The sequence below is a fragment of the Acanthaster planci genome, linkage group LG09, assembly GCF_054643075.1.
Source record: "Acanthaster planci isolate LZ-2023a linkage group LG09, COTS_SCS, whole genome shotgun sequence".
NCBI classification, from domain to species: domain Eukaryota; kingdom Metazoa; phylum Echinodermata; class Asteroidea; order Valvatida; family Acanthasteridae; genus Acanthaster; species Acanthaster planci.
In genome coordinates, this window is record NC_141785.1 from 16,936,124 (window position 1) to 16,957,276 (window position 21,153).

General features: G+C 38.0%; 2 protein-coding genes across 4 annotated transcripts; both read right to left on the bottom strand.

Moving 5' to 3' along the window:
• Positions 1 to 202: 202 nt before the first annotated feature.
• On the bottom strand, positions 203 to 4,029 carry alkbh2 (alkB homolog 2, alpha-ketoglutarate dependent dioxygenase). Of its 2 annotated transcripts, none has more exons than XM_087141446.1 (3): positions 3,503 to 4,029; positions 2,854 to 2,965; positions 203 to 2,729 (listed from the first exon to the last, which is right to left on the bottom strand). In XM_087141446.1, exons 1-3 carry the CDS (start codon positions 3,926 to 3,928, stop codon positions 2,533 to 2,535), a joined length of 735 nt encoding a protein of 244 aa, XP_086997572.1. In that variant the 5' UTR covers positions 3,929 to 4,029; the 3' UTR covers positions 203 to 2,532. The 2 variants fall into 2 exon arrangements, with proteins under 2 accessions (XP_086997572.1, XP_022110522.2); XM_022254830.2 differs by having other exon boundaries at positions 2,823 to 2,965.
• A 192-nt stretch (positions 4,030 to 4,221) lies between these two features.
• LOC110990034 (ribosomal protein S6 kinase beta-1-like) lies at positions 4,222 to 19,571 on the bottom strand. Of its 2 annotated transcripts, none has more exons than XM_022254812.2 (15): positions 19,238 to 19,571; positions 17,975 to 18,015; positions 16,139 to 16,256; positions 14,289 to 14,357; positions 12,559 to 12,706; positions 12,202 to 12,259; positions 11,697 to 11,797; positions 11,246 to 11,336; positions 10,872 to 10,962; positions 10,691 to 10,732; positions 10,089 to 10,154; positions 9,562 to 9,702; positions 8,930 to 9,037; positions 8,551 to 8,660; positions 4,222 to 7,916 (listed from the first exon to the last, which is right to left on the bottom strand). In XM_022254812.2, the coding sequence occupies exons 1-15, from the start codon at positions 19,331 to 19,333 to the stop codon at positions 7,790 to 7,792; spliced, it is 1,407 nt and encodes a 468-aa protein (XP_022110504.1). In that variant the 5' UTR covers positions 19,334 to 19,571; the 3' UTR covers positions 4,222 to 7,789. The 2 variants fall into 2 exon arrangements, with proteins under 2 accessions (XP_022110504.1, XP_022110503.1); XM_022254811.2 differs by having other exon boundaries at positions 4,222 to 7,919; positions 19,238 to 19,570.
• Positions 19,572 to 21,153: the final 1,582 nt, after the last annotated feature.

Here is a 21,153-nt window from a genome sequence, read left to right on the forward strand (position 1 = left end):
TTTTTCAAATTAATTTAGCAGTTTGCATCGAGTATTCTGTGTAGTAAATTCATCTGAATCATGCACTGAAATGCAGTTTGGAGTTGGTAGCATACTTTCATGCTGAAAAAGATTCTTAATGAATTTTGAAAACCCAGTAAAATAAGATCACAGAAAATAAACCTTATGATTTGGTTGTACAGTGCCAATCACACCATTTAACTACGTTTAAGCGAAATGCTGATTCAATCAGTTTTATTGTGCACCAATATACACTGTCTAGCTCTGTTGATGTGAGAAAAATTCCAAAGTAGAAACTTTTTGTAAATATCTAGACCATTTGTTTCAGGTACAGTAATTAATTATTTTTGCATACTGAACGTATTGTGAAATTGAGGCCAGGGTTTTTTCTTCTTTTTTCTGTTTTTTTTTCCTATCCATCTTTGGCCTGTTTATGTTATTTTTGTACGTCATACCAATCTCTTCATTGAGGTTAAAAAATGGTTGTTGCTTAGGAAAACAATGTCTGAAACTACTGTAAATTGTGAATCCAAATTCAAGAAGTCATTGTTGAAGTATTTTAATCTTTGATGTTGTGCATAGCCAATGCCAGTGCGTGTAACTTTTAATGTAGCAACATATGACTTGCCAAGAATGAGCATGTATGTTACAGCCTGTACTGTCCCAACAATTGGCCATGGGAGACTTTTGAGATGTGTCATTCCATGAGGTTGGGGCATAATTTGTGACGGTGCCCATTGTTATGTGGGTTCCATAAAACTGAACAGCTATTTCCCTGCATGTGGATTCCAAATTGACATTGTTATACATCTTGCAAGGCTGAATGCAGAGGGGTGTGTTATTTTTACAGAGTAAATGACCTACTCTACAGGTCATGACAGGTGGTAAAAGTTACCCATGTAATAAGGACACCGTCACAAATTGTGCCCCCAACCTCATGGAATGACCCAGACGCCTCGTGGCATCATTAATCAGTCCTGCATAAGCGATCTGCTATTCTTTGTGTCACACTTGAGCTAATGTGCACATGCCAACAATTGTTGACTGGTCACATAAAACCGATATGTTTGCTGCCACCAAGTGTCCTAACAGTTTGCCATTTAGTTTTGACCATGCTAATCTGCACGTAATTCAGCTCACAGAAATTGCTAGACCTGGTTAAAATAAGATCTGGTTTTACCTTAGTGCACAGAAATCAATTGTTTTTCAACCTTGCGGTTAAGTGGAACCTGCATTGCAATGTACAGTCTATTTCCAGGTTGTTTTAAGTACATGTATTTGGTGTACAAAGTACATGATGTGTGCATAACATGTTGTGCATAATACGGTTGTTCCTGTGTTTTACTAGTTGATATTTCTTGATCACACACCAGCATCTGTTCATAAACACCTAGCTGTCAGGCCATGTTTGTAACCAGTCAAAACAACCAGAGAATCTGCAAACCATTTGTGATCAGAATTACAGAATTTAAAGCATCTGGGTATTGTGGGTCCGTGTACGTTTCATTCATTTGTTCTTTGATTTGAAAACGGAAATAAAAAACAAAACAACAAATATCGTCCATTTAATTTGAAAACAAAAACTTTTTTTAAAAAAGCCGTTTCTCGTTTTTCAATGAGAAAAAGACAAAGAAGTCATTTTTGTTTTTCATGTTGAAAACGAACGCAGTGCTGTTTAAATTATAATTTAGCCGCCTTTTTTGTTTGACTGCAACATGATCTTGAGGAGGCATTTCTCAAGATGAAAGTTGCCTCACAGGATGCAAGAAATTTCCTTCTAGGCTGCCGACATCTGTATTTCTTCAGAAGCAACAAATTCCTTGTACATGTATTCCACAAGTTCAGCCATGTTTGATTTGGTGGGTTTAATACAAAATGAGAAATGGAACTGTTTTTCATTCTTCAAAGAGTGGATCAATAATTACAATGTTATTTGTTCTCAAACTGAAAAACGAAAAAAAAATCATTTTTAAATAAGAAAGACGAAAAATGACTTTAGTTTTTGATTTTCATAAAAAGAAGGAAAAATATTTGTTTTTGCTTTTTTATTTTTGTCAAATTGAACAACGCATGAACAAAACGTACACGGATCATTGTGGTATACATCAGATATCTTGTTACTAAAGCACTGTCTCTTCCTCGCAATGAATAAAGCACTTCATTTTGAAACACGTGTGATGTAAGTTTCCTTTCAACATTATGATACTTGTGAAGATTCACTGAAATGAAAACAAATGCTGCTGTGATGGCAGGTTTAGCCCACCTGATCATACAGGAAGCACTAGAGGTAAAACAACTGATCAAGATGTGCTACCAGTTAGTACCTTGATGAAAGCCCTGATACAAGAACACCTTGGTAATTGTGCGAAAAATGGGCAAGAGAGACAACATGCATTGCTGGTATAAGCAGACAAACCAACATGATTCCCCATCAAGTTTTCAGGCATCGGAATGTCATGTTTATCCGGATGCCCACAACCTTCTTCCTGACCGGAAGGGAATGGTACCAGTAAACGTTAGTGGGGTAGTTCATCACCAACAAGCTTCCGTTCTCCAGCTCCAGTCTGATTGGAGGCAGGTTTCTCTTTGCGTTCTTGCCACGGGAGTCTCCATGGCGGAAGACGAAATCCCTCTGTTGGCCGAGAGACAGGGAGGCAATCGGACTGGTTTGCACCAATTCCTTCTCATCATCGCGATGTTCTCCCATGTAATCAGTCCCATCTTTGTACCTACAACAAACGGGAACAAAGCTATAAAGCAATGCAAGTACATTTCATCAGTACATTTTGTCCTTTCAAGTTTGCAAGAGCATTCGTCCTCACCTGTTGATGAGAACAAAATTGAACCGCTGACCTGTGACCTCTTCAATTCTGTCTCGGATTCTTTGAAGAAGTGGAGTCCAGGGCTTTGCTGGCACTGTTACTCCAGAATATTTGTAGGTCAGACCACTGTCACCATGTGCAACCTGAAAAAGAAATACCAAATCGACTTTGAGATAAACATGGAATGACCTATGCTTTGAATGGGTGATCAAACTTTTATCATTGTTATGTTGATATTACAGAAGCATATCGTCATTATAAGAGCCACTTGCAAAAACTTTTTTAGAGTTACTACCTCGCCGTGGGGAGATAAATCTTGTACAAGTATCTCGCCGTGGCGAGTTATAAGATCTTGCCGTCACCTCATATTGATATCCCACTGCAGCTAATATTTCAATAGTTTCATAAGTCCTACTCAGCACACCATTTTCAAATGTATCTTTAAGATATGCACTGAGATTTGGTTTTAGTTTGCTAATTGGAACAAAAATCAAAATTGCACAAAACATGACTCATTGTAAACAAAAAATGAAAAACAAAAAATCACTGTTCACTGTATCCTGTAATCACTGAATCCTTATTTCTGCAAAGAGAATGTCCAAACTTATAAATTCGAATAAACTTTCTTACAAAAAGTAATCCACCACGGAATTTGTACTTTAAATTAAAGATAACCACACCTGTTTTCTTGGTATACTGTGCCATTTCCCGTACACCTGCACCCGGGTCAAATCCCCTGTGAAGTACTCCAGTTCGCGCTCACATGCATCGAACAGCTCGTTAGCCTTCCTCTTCGCATAAAGCTGCAAGTAATCACAATCTAACTTCTCGGCCGACAGTTTGCGGAATGGAATACCAAAGAACGGCTGGCATTTCTCCTCTTTCAGTTTCTTTGCGGGTTGCAGAAATTCATTCTGCTCACTGCTGCATTTGTCGTCCCTCGACCAGGTAGACCTGCATGTGCTGATCCTGTCATTCATGTCATTAGTGTCAAGTTTGCGCTTGATACCACGAACATGACGAACCGACTCCGACTTGGCGGGGCTTCCCTTTTTAATATATTTTGAGATTTTAGTGCACGCAATCGGTCTGAAATACTTGAGCATTCTAAGGAAAAGTGGTAAAATGCTTTTTAGGCGAAATACCAATCTTTTGACCGACTCAATTGAGTTACTACACTAAGTAAGCACTCTGTACATGCTGTCAAAAAGCCGAGAGCACGCGTGACATACACATGTACATGTGCATGTACATACATGTACATGTACTTCACGTGTAGTAGTAAACAGTGATCGAGGCAGAGACCAGACCAGGGGGGGGGCCGCAGAAGCACAAGGTACTACGGAGGCTCATACATCTCAAATCATGTCATTTAAATGAAAAGTTCAGCAAATTTGCATTATGCTGTGAACCTCCACTCGATTTATTGAAACTAAAAACCAGATGTTTTTCAAAACACAAAATTAAAATATTTCTGTTACATATATGCCATTTCTGGAAAACAGAAGTAATATTTAGCACATTTGTAATTAGATACGTTTTGTACATTGATCTCGCTACATCTCTCTTTGATATTTGATAAAACCCCATCAAGTCAAATTATTCCATCTTATAAATCAGGAACACGTTGCCTCGGCTGTCCTTTCTTCCAGAGGTGCAAGTAGAGTTTTTCTAACTATTTCTGGAAGACTGAATATTTTCTGAGTCGCACTTCTCACATTTGAAGTAGGCATGAGTGAAAGTATCAGGCATGACTGTATACAGAGACCACAAAATGACATAAAGCTACTGACACATTCATCTTTCAAGAAATATATTCGTAAATTAAAACTTTGTCAAAAATTCACAGAAGACAGTTCAAACTTGCTGGGATGGATGTGAAGGCGGACCTGCCACATGCTGCACCACAACAGTATTCTTGCGATTGGTGCCTTGTCTAAATGAGAATCCACAGCCACAGCCAAAAAGTGCTTCAAACGCGGCTACATATAAGAAAACATTAGTTTCAGGTGTGCCACAAACATCCATCTTTTGTCACTTTTCTCAAGCGCTCGAGTGGAGCATTCTATGCTTAAGAAGTTAATGCATGATGCACTGGAAATTTGACAGATCAGTGCAATGTACATCACAGTCAAGGAATATCATTCAGCTGAAACTTGCTTAAGCTAGGCAAAATTTGTATTCATCTAAATTTGTGGTTGGCACTAAGACTCTGTGAAAATGACCCCATCATGAACGAAGAGCAAGTCTTTCTTGAAATCATGCATACTGTTGAAGAGTAATTAGAAGAAAACAAAGAGTTTCTACTCTCTCGCATTCTAACATCTACAGACTAGGTAACCAATAAACTGAAATGCATCTTTCAAAAGTCAAAAAATAATGACATAAAGTCCTTGTTTCACGTGTGATGATGCAATAGATATCAAACAGAAAAATGAAACTTTTAAATGATTGGCACTTGCGGATATTGTTCCAAAAGATTAAAAGCTCACACCGTCAGTTCCTGAAGTTCCTCCGGCTCAATAGAGAGTACCGAAGTGACTACTCCATGCGCACAATTATGTGTGTAAAGATATCAGAGCGTAAACCAAGATGTGTGCGTACTCCATTCGTTTACACTTGCACTTTCTAGTTCAAAATGACATCACACTTTGGTACTCTATACCGGTACACCTCCTCCAGAGGTACACATAGCCATAGCTTTAGCCATAGCCGTAGCCAGTCATTCAGACTCAGCCACAGCCGATGACAAAACCAGCTTTGGCAAAAACAAGACAGGATGCCAACTGAGAAGCTACTAAAAATCCTAAGGGATCTGTCCTCATCAGAGTTGGTGGTTCCTTTAATATCAGTGAAGTCCACAACACAGCGTCTTCAAAGGCATCGTACATATTTTTAGCCTACACAGAACAGCCTTCAGTGTTCATTTTTCCCGACCAAAATGTAAAAGTTAGAATTGAAATAAAGTAAAGAAATGTATCTGATAAAATTAATTATAATTAGTAAAAGAAATTAAATGAGGGTTGTCATGTACATGTATTAAGTGTGTGGTTTTTCTTTCTGACGTCTGAAAAAAACAAAAAACACAGACCTACAAACAACAACTTCCTTCTTAAGCTTGTGTTTTACATGCAATCGGGTAGGAATGTTGATTACGAAGGAGTGTATAGATATAAAGTTGAACAATATAGAATATCTACAAAAAATAATACAAGATATCTAAGAGATATGGATGTATGTTCCAGCTTTGTATATATTAATATCTGGTTTCTGGCAATACAAATGAGATGACTCATTGAGACACTGAATGTATAATTTTGAGCAAGTATTGACATGTCCATATGATTTCTTAGAGGGGGTCTGCAATCACATAGAGAGAATATCCTGAATACGTGACAGCCACAACCAATCACAAGCCAAAGAACTGACAAAACTTTGCTTTAAATAAATAACTAATTTCAGAGTAGCAATCATAGGGACACATGCCTATACTGTACAGCATCACTATACTACAATGAGGAGAACTTTTTCTAGATTGAATAATAAATTCACTGTTCACAGAGTGCTCCTTTAAACCCCAAGTACAGCGGTTAGGTGTGTGATTTGATTATGTCAGCAAACTTAAGAAATGTCATTAAAGGGACACTCCGCTTCTCGATGACACCTGCTTTAACAGCTGTTAACAGGATATCCAAAATGCAGCATTTTCAACAAAATTTACACTCTCTTTCAATCACAATTTATGACAATATTTAGTCTAAATTCTCTATCCTGACCCTACTTCCAGCCCAAATTTTCAACTCAAATGAGTAAACAGCTTTCATTAGACCAAATCTAATCGGGACAGTATTGGAGAAAAATGGTTTTCAAAGTTATTCCATTCCACATAATACTGCATAATTTTAATTCAATCATTACTTTTGCCACTTGGCAATACATACAGCATACAGCATTGAGCACCGTTTCTGCATTTTGGTAAAAACCACTTGCAAAGACTTTTTGGATGAAGAAATTTGTGCGCTTATGCGTACAAAGTTATCAATTCGAAGGCAGATTGTAAGAGGAAAAATTGAGCAGATAGCTTATCTTAAGAGATTTTCTAACTTTTAAAAAGAAGGTTTTTGTCTCTGGAGTTGTTAAGTAATATCCCATCCTCTACTAAAACTCTCCATAATTCTGACATTTGCATGTTAAACGACCCATTAAAAGACAAGGGTTAAAGTTTGATCACTAACTTTCCTTCCCTGGTCAACAACAGTAACTAAGTCATTCGGAAATATCGAAAAAAAAATTATAAACTAAAAGTCTCATGTTATTATTGCTGAAAGCATCTCACCAGTTACAGACTTTTTACGCCTGCCAAAATAACATGATAAATAAACCTTTTGATTTAATGGAATCATATTAATTGTCTGTTTGTACTATTATCACATGATCCTGTATTACAAGAAGATCAATGATTGGTAAAAAATTAATAGATATAAAACACGCTAATTTTACTTTACACTTGAAGGCCAATGGTTACTCAAGTTTAAGTCGTGTGAAAGTAGTCATCCAATCTGATGTTTCTTTAGCAGTTTCATTAGCATAAGTTGACCAACTGGCTTGCAGCAGCCATGTTCATGCAACAATTGCAACTCTTTCACACAGTGCTTCAAATCACATGATAAAAGTAACCAATTAGAATTCGCATGAGCTCTCTACACATGTGCAGATGACCATTTAATTAGCCAATGATTGTCAGCTCCTTTTCAGCTGGTGACTAGCTATCATCCAATCAGGTGATTCTTTTGATTGCACTCAACTGACCAGTCAGTTTAGATTATGTTTATTCCTCGGATTCATGCAGCCAGTTGTACATTATAAAGTCTTTTTTTTTTCTTTCAGGTTTGTCATGAAAGAGCATTCAGCCAATCCAGTACATCAGTCTATGTTACACAATGCACACTGACCAATCAGCATCCAAGTTATCTGAATCCGGCTCGTGTAATTGGCTCAGAGGTGTCCATTGCCTCCACAGTTGAGGAAGTTGGTGATTTGGTATTGACAAGGTCCTCATCAAATGCAAACTGTGTACATGGTGTCTTCATGGGGCTACTGCAGGGGAAGCAAGGGCACAGGCCAGGACCGCAAATAAATTTGGCAAAGTAAACAAGCAACAAAGCAGAACGAGCCAAAGCGTGAAAAGAGAACAATGCAAAATGGAAAAAAACAATAACCGTGGATTGGGGTAATACAACCTGGTGATGTACAAGTTCAAACCAAATGAGATTATGTGTTGTAAAAACTTTCATTTCCATAAGATCGCAGGAACCCAGAAATGTCTCTCTCATCTAAGTGACAAAAGTGTTCCAAATGTTGACAGAAAGCACTTCAATGCTATTCCCACCATATGTGCCAATGCACAGGTGCATTCACTTATAAATGTACATATTGGTGTACCCTTGCGTGCACATCACAAAAGAGAATTTTTCACACATCCTCCTTCCCAATATGCATGAACAGATCAGTGTGCTTGTTATCCTTGTTGAAATTTTTTAAATATTCAAATGTTTTTTTTTTCAGGCTTCTCAGTAATCCCAGGTACTCAAATGAACAGTACACAGGCAAGGCATCACCCCAGGGTTTTTAAATTGGTATGTGCCAGAATCACAGAATTTGACATAATGAGCCTTAAACGGTAAACCAATTGGGAAACGTGTATGTGTCCTGTCAAGAGTTCATTTACCTGATGGGCGTGTGAGGACTCTGTCCCGTTATCTTGCGAGGTGACCTTGCTTTTACTACGTGAGGTCTTTGCATGCTCTCCAACACAGAGGGCGCTATGTACGTAAAACCCTGAAATCAGCAAGTCAAGAAGGAAAAACCAAGACTTTACTTTTTTTCTGGGAAAAGAAAAGGGAATTAGAGTGTAGAAATTTTCAAATGCCAAATGAATACAATCAGAAAAATTTCATGTGCTCAACTCAAGTATTACGTTTGCTTCAAGTGTCTATGAATTGACAGGTATTAAATGGGTAAACTGATTATTTACAGGCAATTTTGTCGGTATGCTGTAAATTGACTGTTGAGATTGATTGGTCACATATTGAACAGTTGTTACTCACAAGAAAGATCTGATCCATGCTCTCACTAAGCATGGAGTCATCAGGACTGTCCACTGGTGGCTCTTTAGTAAACTTGGTGTCAAACTGGCTGACGTCTTCATCATTGGCCTGTCAAGGAATCGCATGATAAAAAGCTCCATTTCAAGGGCCTTCAGTTTGTTTCCTAATTGAACAATTTTTCTGCCATTCTAATGCTGTTAAAAAATAATGCAACAAATGTTGAATACGGGTTGCTGTCCTACAAGCTAGTTTACTGGCAAGCTGCTCAAGGGAAAACGAGGGGCCTCTGAACACGGGACCATGCAACATTACCTTTGTGCCTCACAAGGTGAATTCCATTACCCTTAGTGTGAGGTTCAATTCCTCTCCTCATCATTCTGATCAGACACACCACACTGGTCAATAATCTTCCCTTCTAATCACAGTAATACCAAGCTAAAGGCAAAAAATTTGACTAGCATCGTGTACCAAGAAATGTACATAAACAAAACATTCCATGAGTGATTTGTTTCCTGTGCAATCAGTAGAAGCAGTTAACAAGTCCAAACGTCCTGTATATTGATCTAAGTAACCTTTACATCTGTACAACATCTTTCTCCAAGTTGAAAGCCTTGCTTCTTGATGCAACCTACCAGTAAAGGTTTAAAGGGAGGCTCTACTTTGGATGCCAGGACGTCATTCCAATTGACATGTCTGAAGAAGCTGTGCTCTTTGATTTTCTTAGCATCCTCTGGACCACTTCCAAGCCTCGATACCACAGTCCTCTTTAGTAACTGTGACAAAAAGATCATAATTATGACTTCATTCAACGAGGGTAAAATTCCCCAACAAAAATTACACTTGATGTAGGACTATTCTGAAAGAAACCTACCTTCATTAAAGTTTTGGATAATTTTTCCGATTTCTCTAGACTTCCAGATATCCAAAATGATAAAAAACACACACAATACACGTTGGATAATCATTTTTCTGAACAACTTTCTTACATCAAATGCAACAATCAGATTTATGACACATAACAATGATTCTGAAGTAGCATATCATTATCGATAATATAACCAGAAATATACAATTACCAAGCATGTACATGTACAGGATTAGTTCATTTTGTTTGATTGCATGATTTCAAACTAAACATCGTTAAAGATGTAACGCTTACCCTTCTGAGAAGATCTCTAGCATCGTGAGTTAGATATGGAGGTAGGTTAAGCTTGCCTTTCAAAATCTAGACAGGAAACAAATTGATCAAAAAGTAAATATCCATAAATGTAAAACTGCAAGTATAAAATTTAAACGATTGGCAAGGAATCTAAATATCGTCTCTCTTTGTCTTTTCATTTCTCTTTGCAAGCACCTTGACTCGCTAGTAATGCCGCTATATAAACTCAGTTATTATTCATTTTTGTTACTAAACCCCTTCCAGTCCGACATGCAAGCTTTCTCTAGGTGAACATGTCATGCCGTCAGATGCTGCACCAGGAATGTACAGCACACTGAGCCCACTAATTCACTGAAGATGTTGAGTCCAAGTGTGTGGAACCTGAAGGGCTCTAAGTCACAATTTGTGGATACAAACTCTAAACCAAGTGAGAAATTTGAATGAGGCATATAACAGTAAAGAAATTCACTTGTAGCATAAGAAAGATTTTAGTTTCTACCATTTTTAAAACTAAAGGTTCAAACTTTCAGAAAATCCAAATCTGGGTAAAAATTTAAGGAAGTTTGCCCAAAACTGCTTTTCCACTTGAAAGTGTTCCTTACCTTATCGATAGTTTTTTTCCTATTCTCTGCTGTAAAAGGTGGCTGTGGGCAAAGATCATAAAAAATAAAAATACTGATTACTGGTGGAAAAACTGAGAAAGTAGGTCTCTCCAAACACAACTTTTGAAAGTAATTTAGGTGAGACAGGATATGTTGAATAAGGTCTGAGATCCTGACTTACCCCTCCAGTGAGCATATCATACATTAGGGCACCCAGACTCCACCAGTCTACTGCCTTGCCGTGACCACTCCTTGTTAAAATCTCTGGAGCCCTGTGGAACACCACCACAATATGAAAGAAAAGTTTTTGCTGCAATTCTTAATGAGATGGTTCACACAACATGTCATACAGCCTTTAGAATGTCAGATTAATGTCAGATTAATGTCCAAAACAAGCAATTTTGTCTGCGGCCACGGTTATTCACTGTGACACGTTAATGGCAAAAGCCACAGCCATGACCACAGGACAGCTCATTTGAGCATGGCTGAAGACTATTATGAGTCTGCCAGTGCATTTACTCTGTGATATGTGTTACTGCTAGGCATACTACTTACATGTATTCTATGGTGCCACAGAAAGTGTGTGTCATGGAACCTTCTTCGAGTGACTCCTTGCATAATCCAAAGTCAGTTAGAACAACGTGACCTGAGAAAAAAAGGGCACAGTCAATCATTGAGCTTCTATAGACCAAGTGAAATTTGTCAACACTAAAAGAAAACGTTGGAGGAAAAGTCCTAACTGCTACACTGATACAGATGAAGAAGTTGAAACTTCGTGACGCTAGCACAACTGTTGTGACCACTTGAACACTGGTCAGAGAGATCAGTCTCCTTTGACTGTCAAGGTGATTAAATTGGTGAAGGGTACTGCATTTGTAAGAGAGGAGTCTCCTGATGTGGATTGGCAGTAGCTTATTTCAGCACAATATTACATATTGTTAAAAGATGGAAGAATGCTGACAGGTGGCAGGGCAGTACATGTTTTGTTGCATACATAGGGACCTACCTTGTTTATTCAACATAATGTTTTCAGGCTTGAGATCTCTGTAGACAATTCCCTGCTTGTGTAGATGCTCAAGTGCACATGTTATCTCAGACAAGTAAAAACTGTCGACAGAAATGTGCACAGAGAAAACTACGGATAACCATTAAACTCTATGGTTTCAATAACCCATCTGGAATCTCCCCATTATCAACATGTCACTCACTGAATGGCACGTTCTGGCTTACATTTACACTGACACTGGCTGGGAATTTTTACTCAGGCAGTTTCATGATCAAAAGGTTGAATGCAATTTTACAGTTGAAAATAAAGTTAATATCCGGAACAAAATTGAGGTTCATCGTCTTGAATTCTAAATTTTGTAGAAAAAGTAAACACTATTCAGGCATTTTGTTATGAAGTTACATTTCTCCTCTCTATGTCTTAAAAGCCACCTTTATTATCAGATATAAACCAGCTTTGCTTGACATTTTACTTCATGATACTTAAAATGAAAACTCATTCTTACCATGCTGTGTCCTCCATGAAAATTCCTTCTCGTTCCAAATGCATAAAAAGTTCCCCACCTGCACGAATTAAAAAAAAAGCACAAATGATTTGGCTTGGTCACTATAGTTCTGGTTACTCACAAGACGAAAGGATCAGAAACAAATTAAATCTAAATAACAGGTCTGTTGATAAAAATTGATATAAATCTGCAATCAAGATATTAAATACCTGAAAACAGTGAAGGTGATTTCCTTTCATTATATTCAGACATATTTGCACATAAAGATTAAAATGTGTGGTACTGCATTTTAACTTTTACAATCTGATGAAAACAAAGGACATTTGTGTTGAATAAAGTCCTCTGAAGAGGTCTTACCACATAAATACTCTAAAATGAGGTATAGTTTCCCGCCTGTCTGGAAGGCATAGTGAAGCTTCACGATAAATGGGTGCCTGACTGCTTCAAGGATATTCCTTTCAGCTTTGGTATGTGCAGTATCTTTCTGGTTCCTGACAATAACAGCCTGAAACAAAAAGAGAAGAATGAAAGCAACATTGTCTATTTCCTGAAATTCTGATCAACACGTGAACCAGAGTTGTGGGTTTCAAGTTTTTTTGGAAGCAAAATTATTCAGAACAGGAAATTTATAAATTGCCAAGCCAGATTTCATATGTGAAATCAGGGACTGAAAGATGAAACAGGAATTAAACATTATTAAAAACCTCACCTGATTCTACATAATTTGAGATTGACATGTACGCAATAAGTTGGAGGACAAGCTTAGGCAAGCGGAAAAGTGTTGGTTATAGTTATCAAATATCAGTGATCAGTTTTCACATATTTTTTGTTTTTGTAACTTAAAGGTTGAAGGTTTAGAGGGAGAAGAAAGTTCGCTCTTTGGAGAGAGGTTAGCCAGTTATTTAGAACTGTGTAGATTGGAATAGCACGTTGGGCTGTTAAGAAAAAATTAAACTCCTTGCACATGTATATATGTACATGTATAATCAGATCCCAATGTCATGATACCAAGTAGGCCCATATGGCTCTCATTGAATTTACATGTTCTTGTATGCCTTTAGTACGAATCAGGAGAGTACCAGTGAAACACGATACACAGGGCATGGCACTTTTGTTGGTAACCTGGTTTTGACTCAGTAAACGTTGCCTGTGCTCAGCATGCAGGTCAGCTGGAGCACAGCACTTCACTGACTTTGGGTGCCGGATAGAATGAATGCAACGAGTACAGCACGTTGTATTGTGAGGTCTGACCAACTATGGTGACATAATCCACACTCAGACACAAACAGCTGTCTGGAATGAAATGTTAATTAAACAAAATTCATCTGCACACCGAATTATTCAAAATATTCTAAAAATGCAACAGCATATTCAAAGGGCTCCAATGGCAGACAAGACTCCATGCACGTTTATATCTATGACACATGTACATTCAGCGGTAGGTAATGGTATGCTTGAAATTAAATCAGGTAGAAGAAGTCAAGCGACAGAATGACACCAACCCCCCTGCAAAAAAAAAACTCTTCATGTCTACACCTTATTCATAGGGAATCCATTTTTGATCATGTTCACCAAATCTACCTTTTTTGTATTATCTGTCAAACGGGATGGTGCCAGACTCTTCCAGGTTCCAAACCTCACTTTTTTTTCATTTAATGTGGCTAAATATAATTAATCACAACTTTTAAATTAATCATCAGCACCATATACAGATACCAAATTTTCAAAATGCAAAAGTGCAATCCTGCCATGTGATACGGAATTACCAATCATACGTGTCAACAAAAACACATTTGAACCCAACGAGTTGAAATTTATTGTAACAAAAGTTGCCTGTAAAAAGTCAGTGTGTATTTTCATTTTAATGTGCTTTTCGATGTCTAGATCCATAAACAAGGCCCTACATACATGAACTAATGTCATTCACACTACATAAATGACACTAATTGTAATGAAGTTTTGTTTTGCTTTCATTTATACTCAGGACCCCCCCCCATATACAAAGTTAACTTCGCTTTCAGTTCAATATGGCTGACTTGTGTATATGGCCAATTACTTGTATCAAGACAGAAGGAAATTCAGTTCACCTTTTTTAAGACCTTCATGGCAAAGATCTTTCCAGGATCAGTACCAGCAATCTTCCTGACCTGGAAAACCTATTAATTTAAAAATGTAAGAAAAGAAATATTTTGGCACATTGCAATATATCCACAGATCTCTTTCATGTTTTCCTATTACAAGTATTGAACAAATTTCGTTTTGTGGGGGAGGATTAATGTGCGCAGAAGGGCAACTCAAAGTTGCAAGGAGGCATTTTCAAAAATTAAGGAAGCTTACAAGCTTCATTTTTCAAGTGTACTTGTATTAACACTCAGTCATTTTTCTCTGTAATCAGTCCCTCAACTGTATCCAGTTTTTGAAATCGTGAAACTAAAAGCACAACAGTTTCACAAATGTGAGACCTTGATTTTGTGTCAAGACAAATGTAAATCCTAACTGTACAAGGAGTGGCGCTATTATAAGAATACAACTCACATCCTGTGGTCGGGGTCCATACGGGGGTCAACTCACACCATGGACTATTTAGACACTTATGACATGCTTCAGTTTAAAACCAATTAAAAAACCCTGGACGCAGTACAACCAGTCCACTCAAGCACTAAACATCGTTTCCGTAATGAGATCACCACCTGTTCAAATTTCTACAGGCATTCATCTGACTAACTCTTATCATTTCACAAGCTTTCATGCCACCTATTTGCAAATTATCAATTCAAAATGCAAGAGGATTCCTTGTGAGAATGACGGCTTCAGCAGAGTACTGGCTACGTGATCCTCTTAAATTAATGCACATGTATACAACAGGTTCATGCTACATGAAGCAGCACAGTGCCACAGAAATTACACATGCTGCTGCAATGCACTGATTATTCAGTATTACAGAACTTCGTTTAATCATGGTGGTCAACTATTTTTACATGCATCATAGAGTCGTAATGCTGAAATGCAGATTGGAATAAGTACATGTATGTACATTTATGTAAAAGTATGTAAAATTCACCGACTAAATATGTTACTGATGTGTGAGCCTTACTTGTAAATATGAACAAAGAATTATTACTCGACTGTGAGATACCCATTTATTTTCTCGCTACGCTGACTATTTAAAGTGATAACATTCACAGCCTGGTTTTACAATAAATGCGACAGAATGTATGCAGACCTGCCCTTGTCTACATCACAGTTTGTTTTTTGCCTACAAAAGGCAGGTAAACTATGGCTCAGGCCATCAGTAAAGAAATGAGAGAAATAACTTGAAAACAAAGTGTCAACCATCAAAACATCAAATAGTACATGTTACCACCAAATACAAAATGAAAATATATCTCTTTTTATAAGTAATGGGGTATTATGCATTCTGAAGCAAAAGCTGACACCAACCAAGGGTGATATTTCTGTCTATGAAGAGGAGAGAATGTCAAGCAGATCTATTTGTGAATCTGGACAGTTAAGTGCAACCATTATTGATTTCGTTCGGTGTTACTCAGTTGCTAGAATGGGGTGTACCACAAGAGATTATAAATAAATGACAAAGCAACCTAAAAATAAAGTTAATTATGCTTCCATGTCCATTTGCACAATAACACAGGACGTTCAAAATGGCCGACATGGTGTCTAAATTCGCAAATATATCCATACATTCATTTGGCAAAACCTTTGCTTGCAAACAGCGGAGCACAACCTCGGTGTAAACTCAGCCAATTTGGGGAGTGGCATTGAAAATTCATGAGGGATTCAGGATGAAGTAAAAATTCAAAAGGCGATATTATGCAAATTGGACGCGGAATCCATTAATCATTTACCATTTCAAAAATATCAACACTGAAAGCACTGTTTACATGTAGCGTGTCAGTTGATATTTTGCTGTTTTCTTTACCTTTCCGTAGCCACCTTTGCCCAAGACTTTCAAGAGTTGAAAGTGCTCTGGTCCAACCCGCTCATTGTGGGGGTTGACGGTGTGCTCAGACAGTGCAAGCTGCTCTATGTCTTCGTCCCTGCAAAATGTGAATGACCACAGGCAAACAGATCATAAATAAATGAGTAGTGTTACAAAAGCAATATGAAACTAGTGTGTTTTTTGTAGATCAGCCAATTAACTGATCACGGTCCAATAGTGACAAAGTAAACACTGCACATGAATTCGCTAAAATGAGCACCTTGTGTAAACATTCTGTTTCACCGGATTATCGTTAACGAAGGACTCTGCAGTATTTTACAAATGTCACTAACGCAGACCCATACACCCACACATCAACACTTTTTCCCTAAAAGCTGACAATAAACGAAATTGGAAGAGAATATGAAGAAATCAGTAAGGTTGGAGCAACATTTATAAATCAATCCGCTTGCGCCCCATCTGCCCAGCGGCAGAGCATGTGATTCTTTCAACATGAAAAATTGTTACTCATTTAAAACTCATTTAGAAACACTTTATGCATAAATTTAGATTTTTACACGTACAATCCAACTGAGGACTCTTACATTCCTGTGGTAATATACGTTTGAGTAAACACAGGGTTCCTACACCTAAAGAACAATGACATTCCTTGACTTTTCCATGACTGAATTACGAAAATCCATGACCCAATAATGCGATTCCTTGGACTGTTCGGACTTTTAAAGTACAAATACAATCCTGCATTTTATGCACTTATTTCTGACAAAAGAAATCATAAACAGCCTTTGAAAAATTCATGCCTTTAGACTTTTCCATGACTTAAGTCATTTTTACAAAATTCCATGACTTTTCCAGGCCTGGAAAATGAAATTAAAGTCCATGACTTTTTCATGACTTTTCCAGGCTGAGGGAAACCTGTAAACACTTGTTGAAAAAGGAATACACATCTTAAGGCTTGTGTCGGAGTTGGTGCAGTGTGAATTTCATAAAACAGAAGTTTTTACTCCAAATGGGGAAGTGTCAGAGACATCATAGGACCATCACAATACCAACACAAGATCTGCCTGAATTCAAGTCACAAGCTTTTTGATTGAGCTGCAACAAAAGCATTCCTTTGTCACTGTTCATGCTGTTACTGGTACTTATGACTGGCCTCGTATGGTTTTGTGACGGCCTTAACTAAAATGCTACTTTAACCCTAACCCTACATAATACTACAGATTACTACTTGTAGTAAAATGTAGTAATCAGTGCTGCCGCTTGTAAGAGGACATGACCGCATTGTTCTCTGAAGCTATACAATAAAATAAAATAGATAAGACAATGTACCATACAGTGATGTGGCACTATGAATGCATGGCTTTATTGTTCTCTGTGCAAGTAACAATGGAAGGAACCTAGCCAGAAGTAGTAATTTGTAGCGCTAGGTCCTTCAGGCTCAGGCTATTACTTAGTATTTTGTAGTACTGAGTACTGTAAGCCAAACAATATGCTTGGCGGTTAGGTTTAACTTGGGGTTGGGAAATGTTTTATTACCTATAGTTACAGCAGTTAAAGTTTTTTTGTGCGTGTGGTTTACTGAAGTTTAATCTTAATCCATTCCATATCTGCCAAAAACCCAGGACATAATTTTACTCAAATTTGCTGGATTGAGGACTACAGACCCTTAGCTAGCCAATTTAAACTAGCTAGAAGTCCTCATAATTTGGTGGAAAAAATCACTGGGAAACTGTGACATGTTTCACTTTGACAGCCTCTTAAAAATCAGCTGCAAACTTGAGGGAGAAGATGAAAGAATACAATGAGCATACGTACTCATCAGGAACGGAGCCCGAGCTGGCTGTGAGGTACTGCTCCTGAGTATAAATCAAAACAGACAATTGATTAGTAATCAATTAGTAATCAATCATCTTCAAACTCAAATAAACAGAACACTGTGCCAGAGATAGTACTGGTACCATGATAGCCGTTTGTGAGGCAATACAGCTAACACATGTTCCATTACGACAGATGAGATGGCCTGTTTAAAACAGAGCTTGGGTAACTAGCAAAGAAGCACTATGAAAATGCATGAGGTTACATTACTTTATGGATGATGTTTAGTTGTTTAATGTCCATGACTAATCTACAACTATTAACTGGATAATTAGGGTTGCGGTAATGAGGATGGACAATCATGTTTCAAGACAGTGATTATGGTTATACACTGATGTTTATGAAATGTGACTCTGAGGAATACAATGGTAATGATTGTTCTAAGCCCATAATGAAAACAATGAAGATAATGATAACGGTGATCAAAGCAGCTGATACTTTTTAATGATAGGGATGTTGATGATGAAGATTAAGTTAAACTTTGACTATGCACATAATTCAATGTGACTTAATTATGGTGATGATTTCGACAAAAATGGAAACGTGAATGGGGAAGACTTGATCCTGATCTGTCATGTCTTTGGCCACAATAAAACTACAGTGAAATAGGGCCTAAGCCTCTTCCTTAAAACGGAAAGTGTTCCCCAATGTCCATGACAGTATAGTTGCCAGGTCCCCAATTTTGCCACCTTTTATCAAGTCTGACTGATTTTCACAGTAGGCCTAGGCCAAGTGAAGTGGCAAAATAACGGACCTGGTGCCTAGGAGTAGGATCCCTTTATCATCGTGGATGTTTAATAGGCCTAGACAACATCACTGGACACCCACTGCACAAACCTTTTGGCCTTACTGTATAGAAAATTCCAAGTGTTTTCTAAATAGGTCTTAATCATGTTAACCCTAACCCCTAAGGGTGTATGTAAATCGTATTGAAATTGGATGATTTGGGAGGGTTAATCGGTAATATTTTGGCTAAATAGGGCCTAAATGCTTTAATATTTCCAAATGGTGAATTTAACTTTTTAGGACATGACATGTTGAGTGATGGTGCAGGGGATTATTGGTCATGTTGGTGATGTACGTGTACATGATGCATATGTACGGAACTCTTTCCCCACGACGGATATGTAGGTGTAAGCATGACGTACATGTAGGGCTAAGCTGACTACTGAACATGCGAAACCACCATACAGCTATACCCACCTCCACAGCATCATCGTCGGAGACGTTTTCTTGATGGTTGGTCAGCTGTTGAGCTCCCGGCTCGTTGAGCTCGAAGTCGAAAACTGCGGCCATCATGACCGTGAAATGGGTCTACCTAGAGCGCCGATTCATGGAAAAAAGACAAGGGCAAACAGTGGATTTATTAAACCGATGATCTGATGATGTCTTTGGAAAATCTGTCACGGTTTCTCCGAAGTTTGACATTGTGCGGGGGCAATCCCACGTAGGCCGGTAGGCATACATGTACATGTACATATGTACGCACAAGTACGGGTGTACTTGATTGACTTGTGCAGTTATTTCGCACTCTGCATGATTCAACATTATCACCCGGCGAATTTCTAGCAAATATTAACGTATAGTTCATGCACACACCAAAGGCATTTTTACCAGCAAGTATGATCACATTATATTCTACACTAGATGCAACAGACATAAACCGTAATCGATTTTAATCGCTGGGTTTCGTTTTCAATCTGCTAAACCGATATCTTTCATACTGCATTTTATTCTTTTTTTCACCAAGTATCCGTTTCTATTTTCATTAGAAAATGGCGCGACTTCCGGACCCAAGTGTACGTGAAGGGGTTGTATGTCGCTGACGGGTGGTACGGTGGCTTAGGAAAGCCAATACAGGTAGATCGCTCTCTGTAACCGGGCATTTATGATTCGTTGCTTTGTTCTGTTGCACCTTTTGGTGCCAACGTCTGGAAACTTGATGATCAATGGCTAAAAAACATCGACCCAAAATTTGTACACAAATAAGAAATTCAATTTAGAAAGTTTAGCTTCTCTAATTGTGTACAAATAAGAAAGGGCGATTTCCATACAAGTGAAACAAACTTACAGAGAATCCATTCTCAGTCAATAATGTATCATATTACATGACATTTATTTACAAAACATATTTACATCAACAAAATAACTGATAGAATCTACCCTTAAAACTTTTATCTGAATTTTTGGCCACGCTTGTTCTGCATGACTAATTTTTCCAAGGACATGAAGAGCAATGTAAGTACCATACAACTGGATCCCCAGTTCTCAACATTCGTGTCAAACCTGTTTATGAGATATTTGCTTTCTTTGCATAAATGCCGTTTTATTTTAATATCATAACATATTGTATAACCAAAGATTACTTACTTGAAATCTTTCATACAGAAGTAGCAAGTTTCTTTTTTTTAAATCTCAACACGGGCTGCCTAATCTACCAGCTTATATCAAGAGTTGTGACTTAATATTAGGTTATTTCACGGTGATTGAAGCCCATGGAATCTTAATGGAGTCCAAATCAGAAAATTTCAACAGAAACCACAGAAGAGCTAACTGAAGCTATGGATTAAGTCTACAGCTCCTTCACTTCAAGAATCTTTGATGGTGTGGTCTCGATCCTCAAGTTTACAGTCCTCTTATACCTGAGATATCTTTGGTTGTAACACATATGCAGATCTCAGTACAGGTGCCTTGGATATCTTGGGTGCAATTTTCCCAGCAACGGAGGCCCCCTTGGTAGTAATTGCGCATCGCTGGTTTACAAATGACTATGAAGTGAGCACTCCCGACTAAACTGGCTTTTTACAGCAACTGATAAGGGGTAGTCCTGCTCAGGGCGGACACAGCCCACCGTCGTGCATCCAGAATGTTCTAAAACTACAGGACTGGCGGCTGAGATACAAGTCCACAGTTCCTACACTTCAAGAATCTTTTATGGTGATGCAGTCTTTTCAAGCCTTATTGCCCTGTTATTTGGGTATCAATGGAAGTCACGAACCTTCATTCAGTGACCTGGATATCCCATTTACATCACAAAATTCAGATCTGATAAATGCAACATACTATCATCTTACCACAAGACTTTCAACCAAGCAGGTGAATTGTTTGGAATGTTTCAG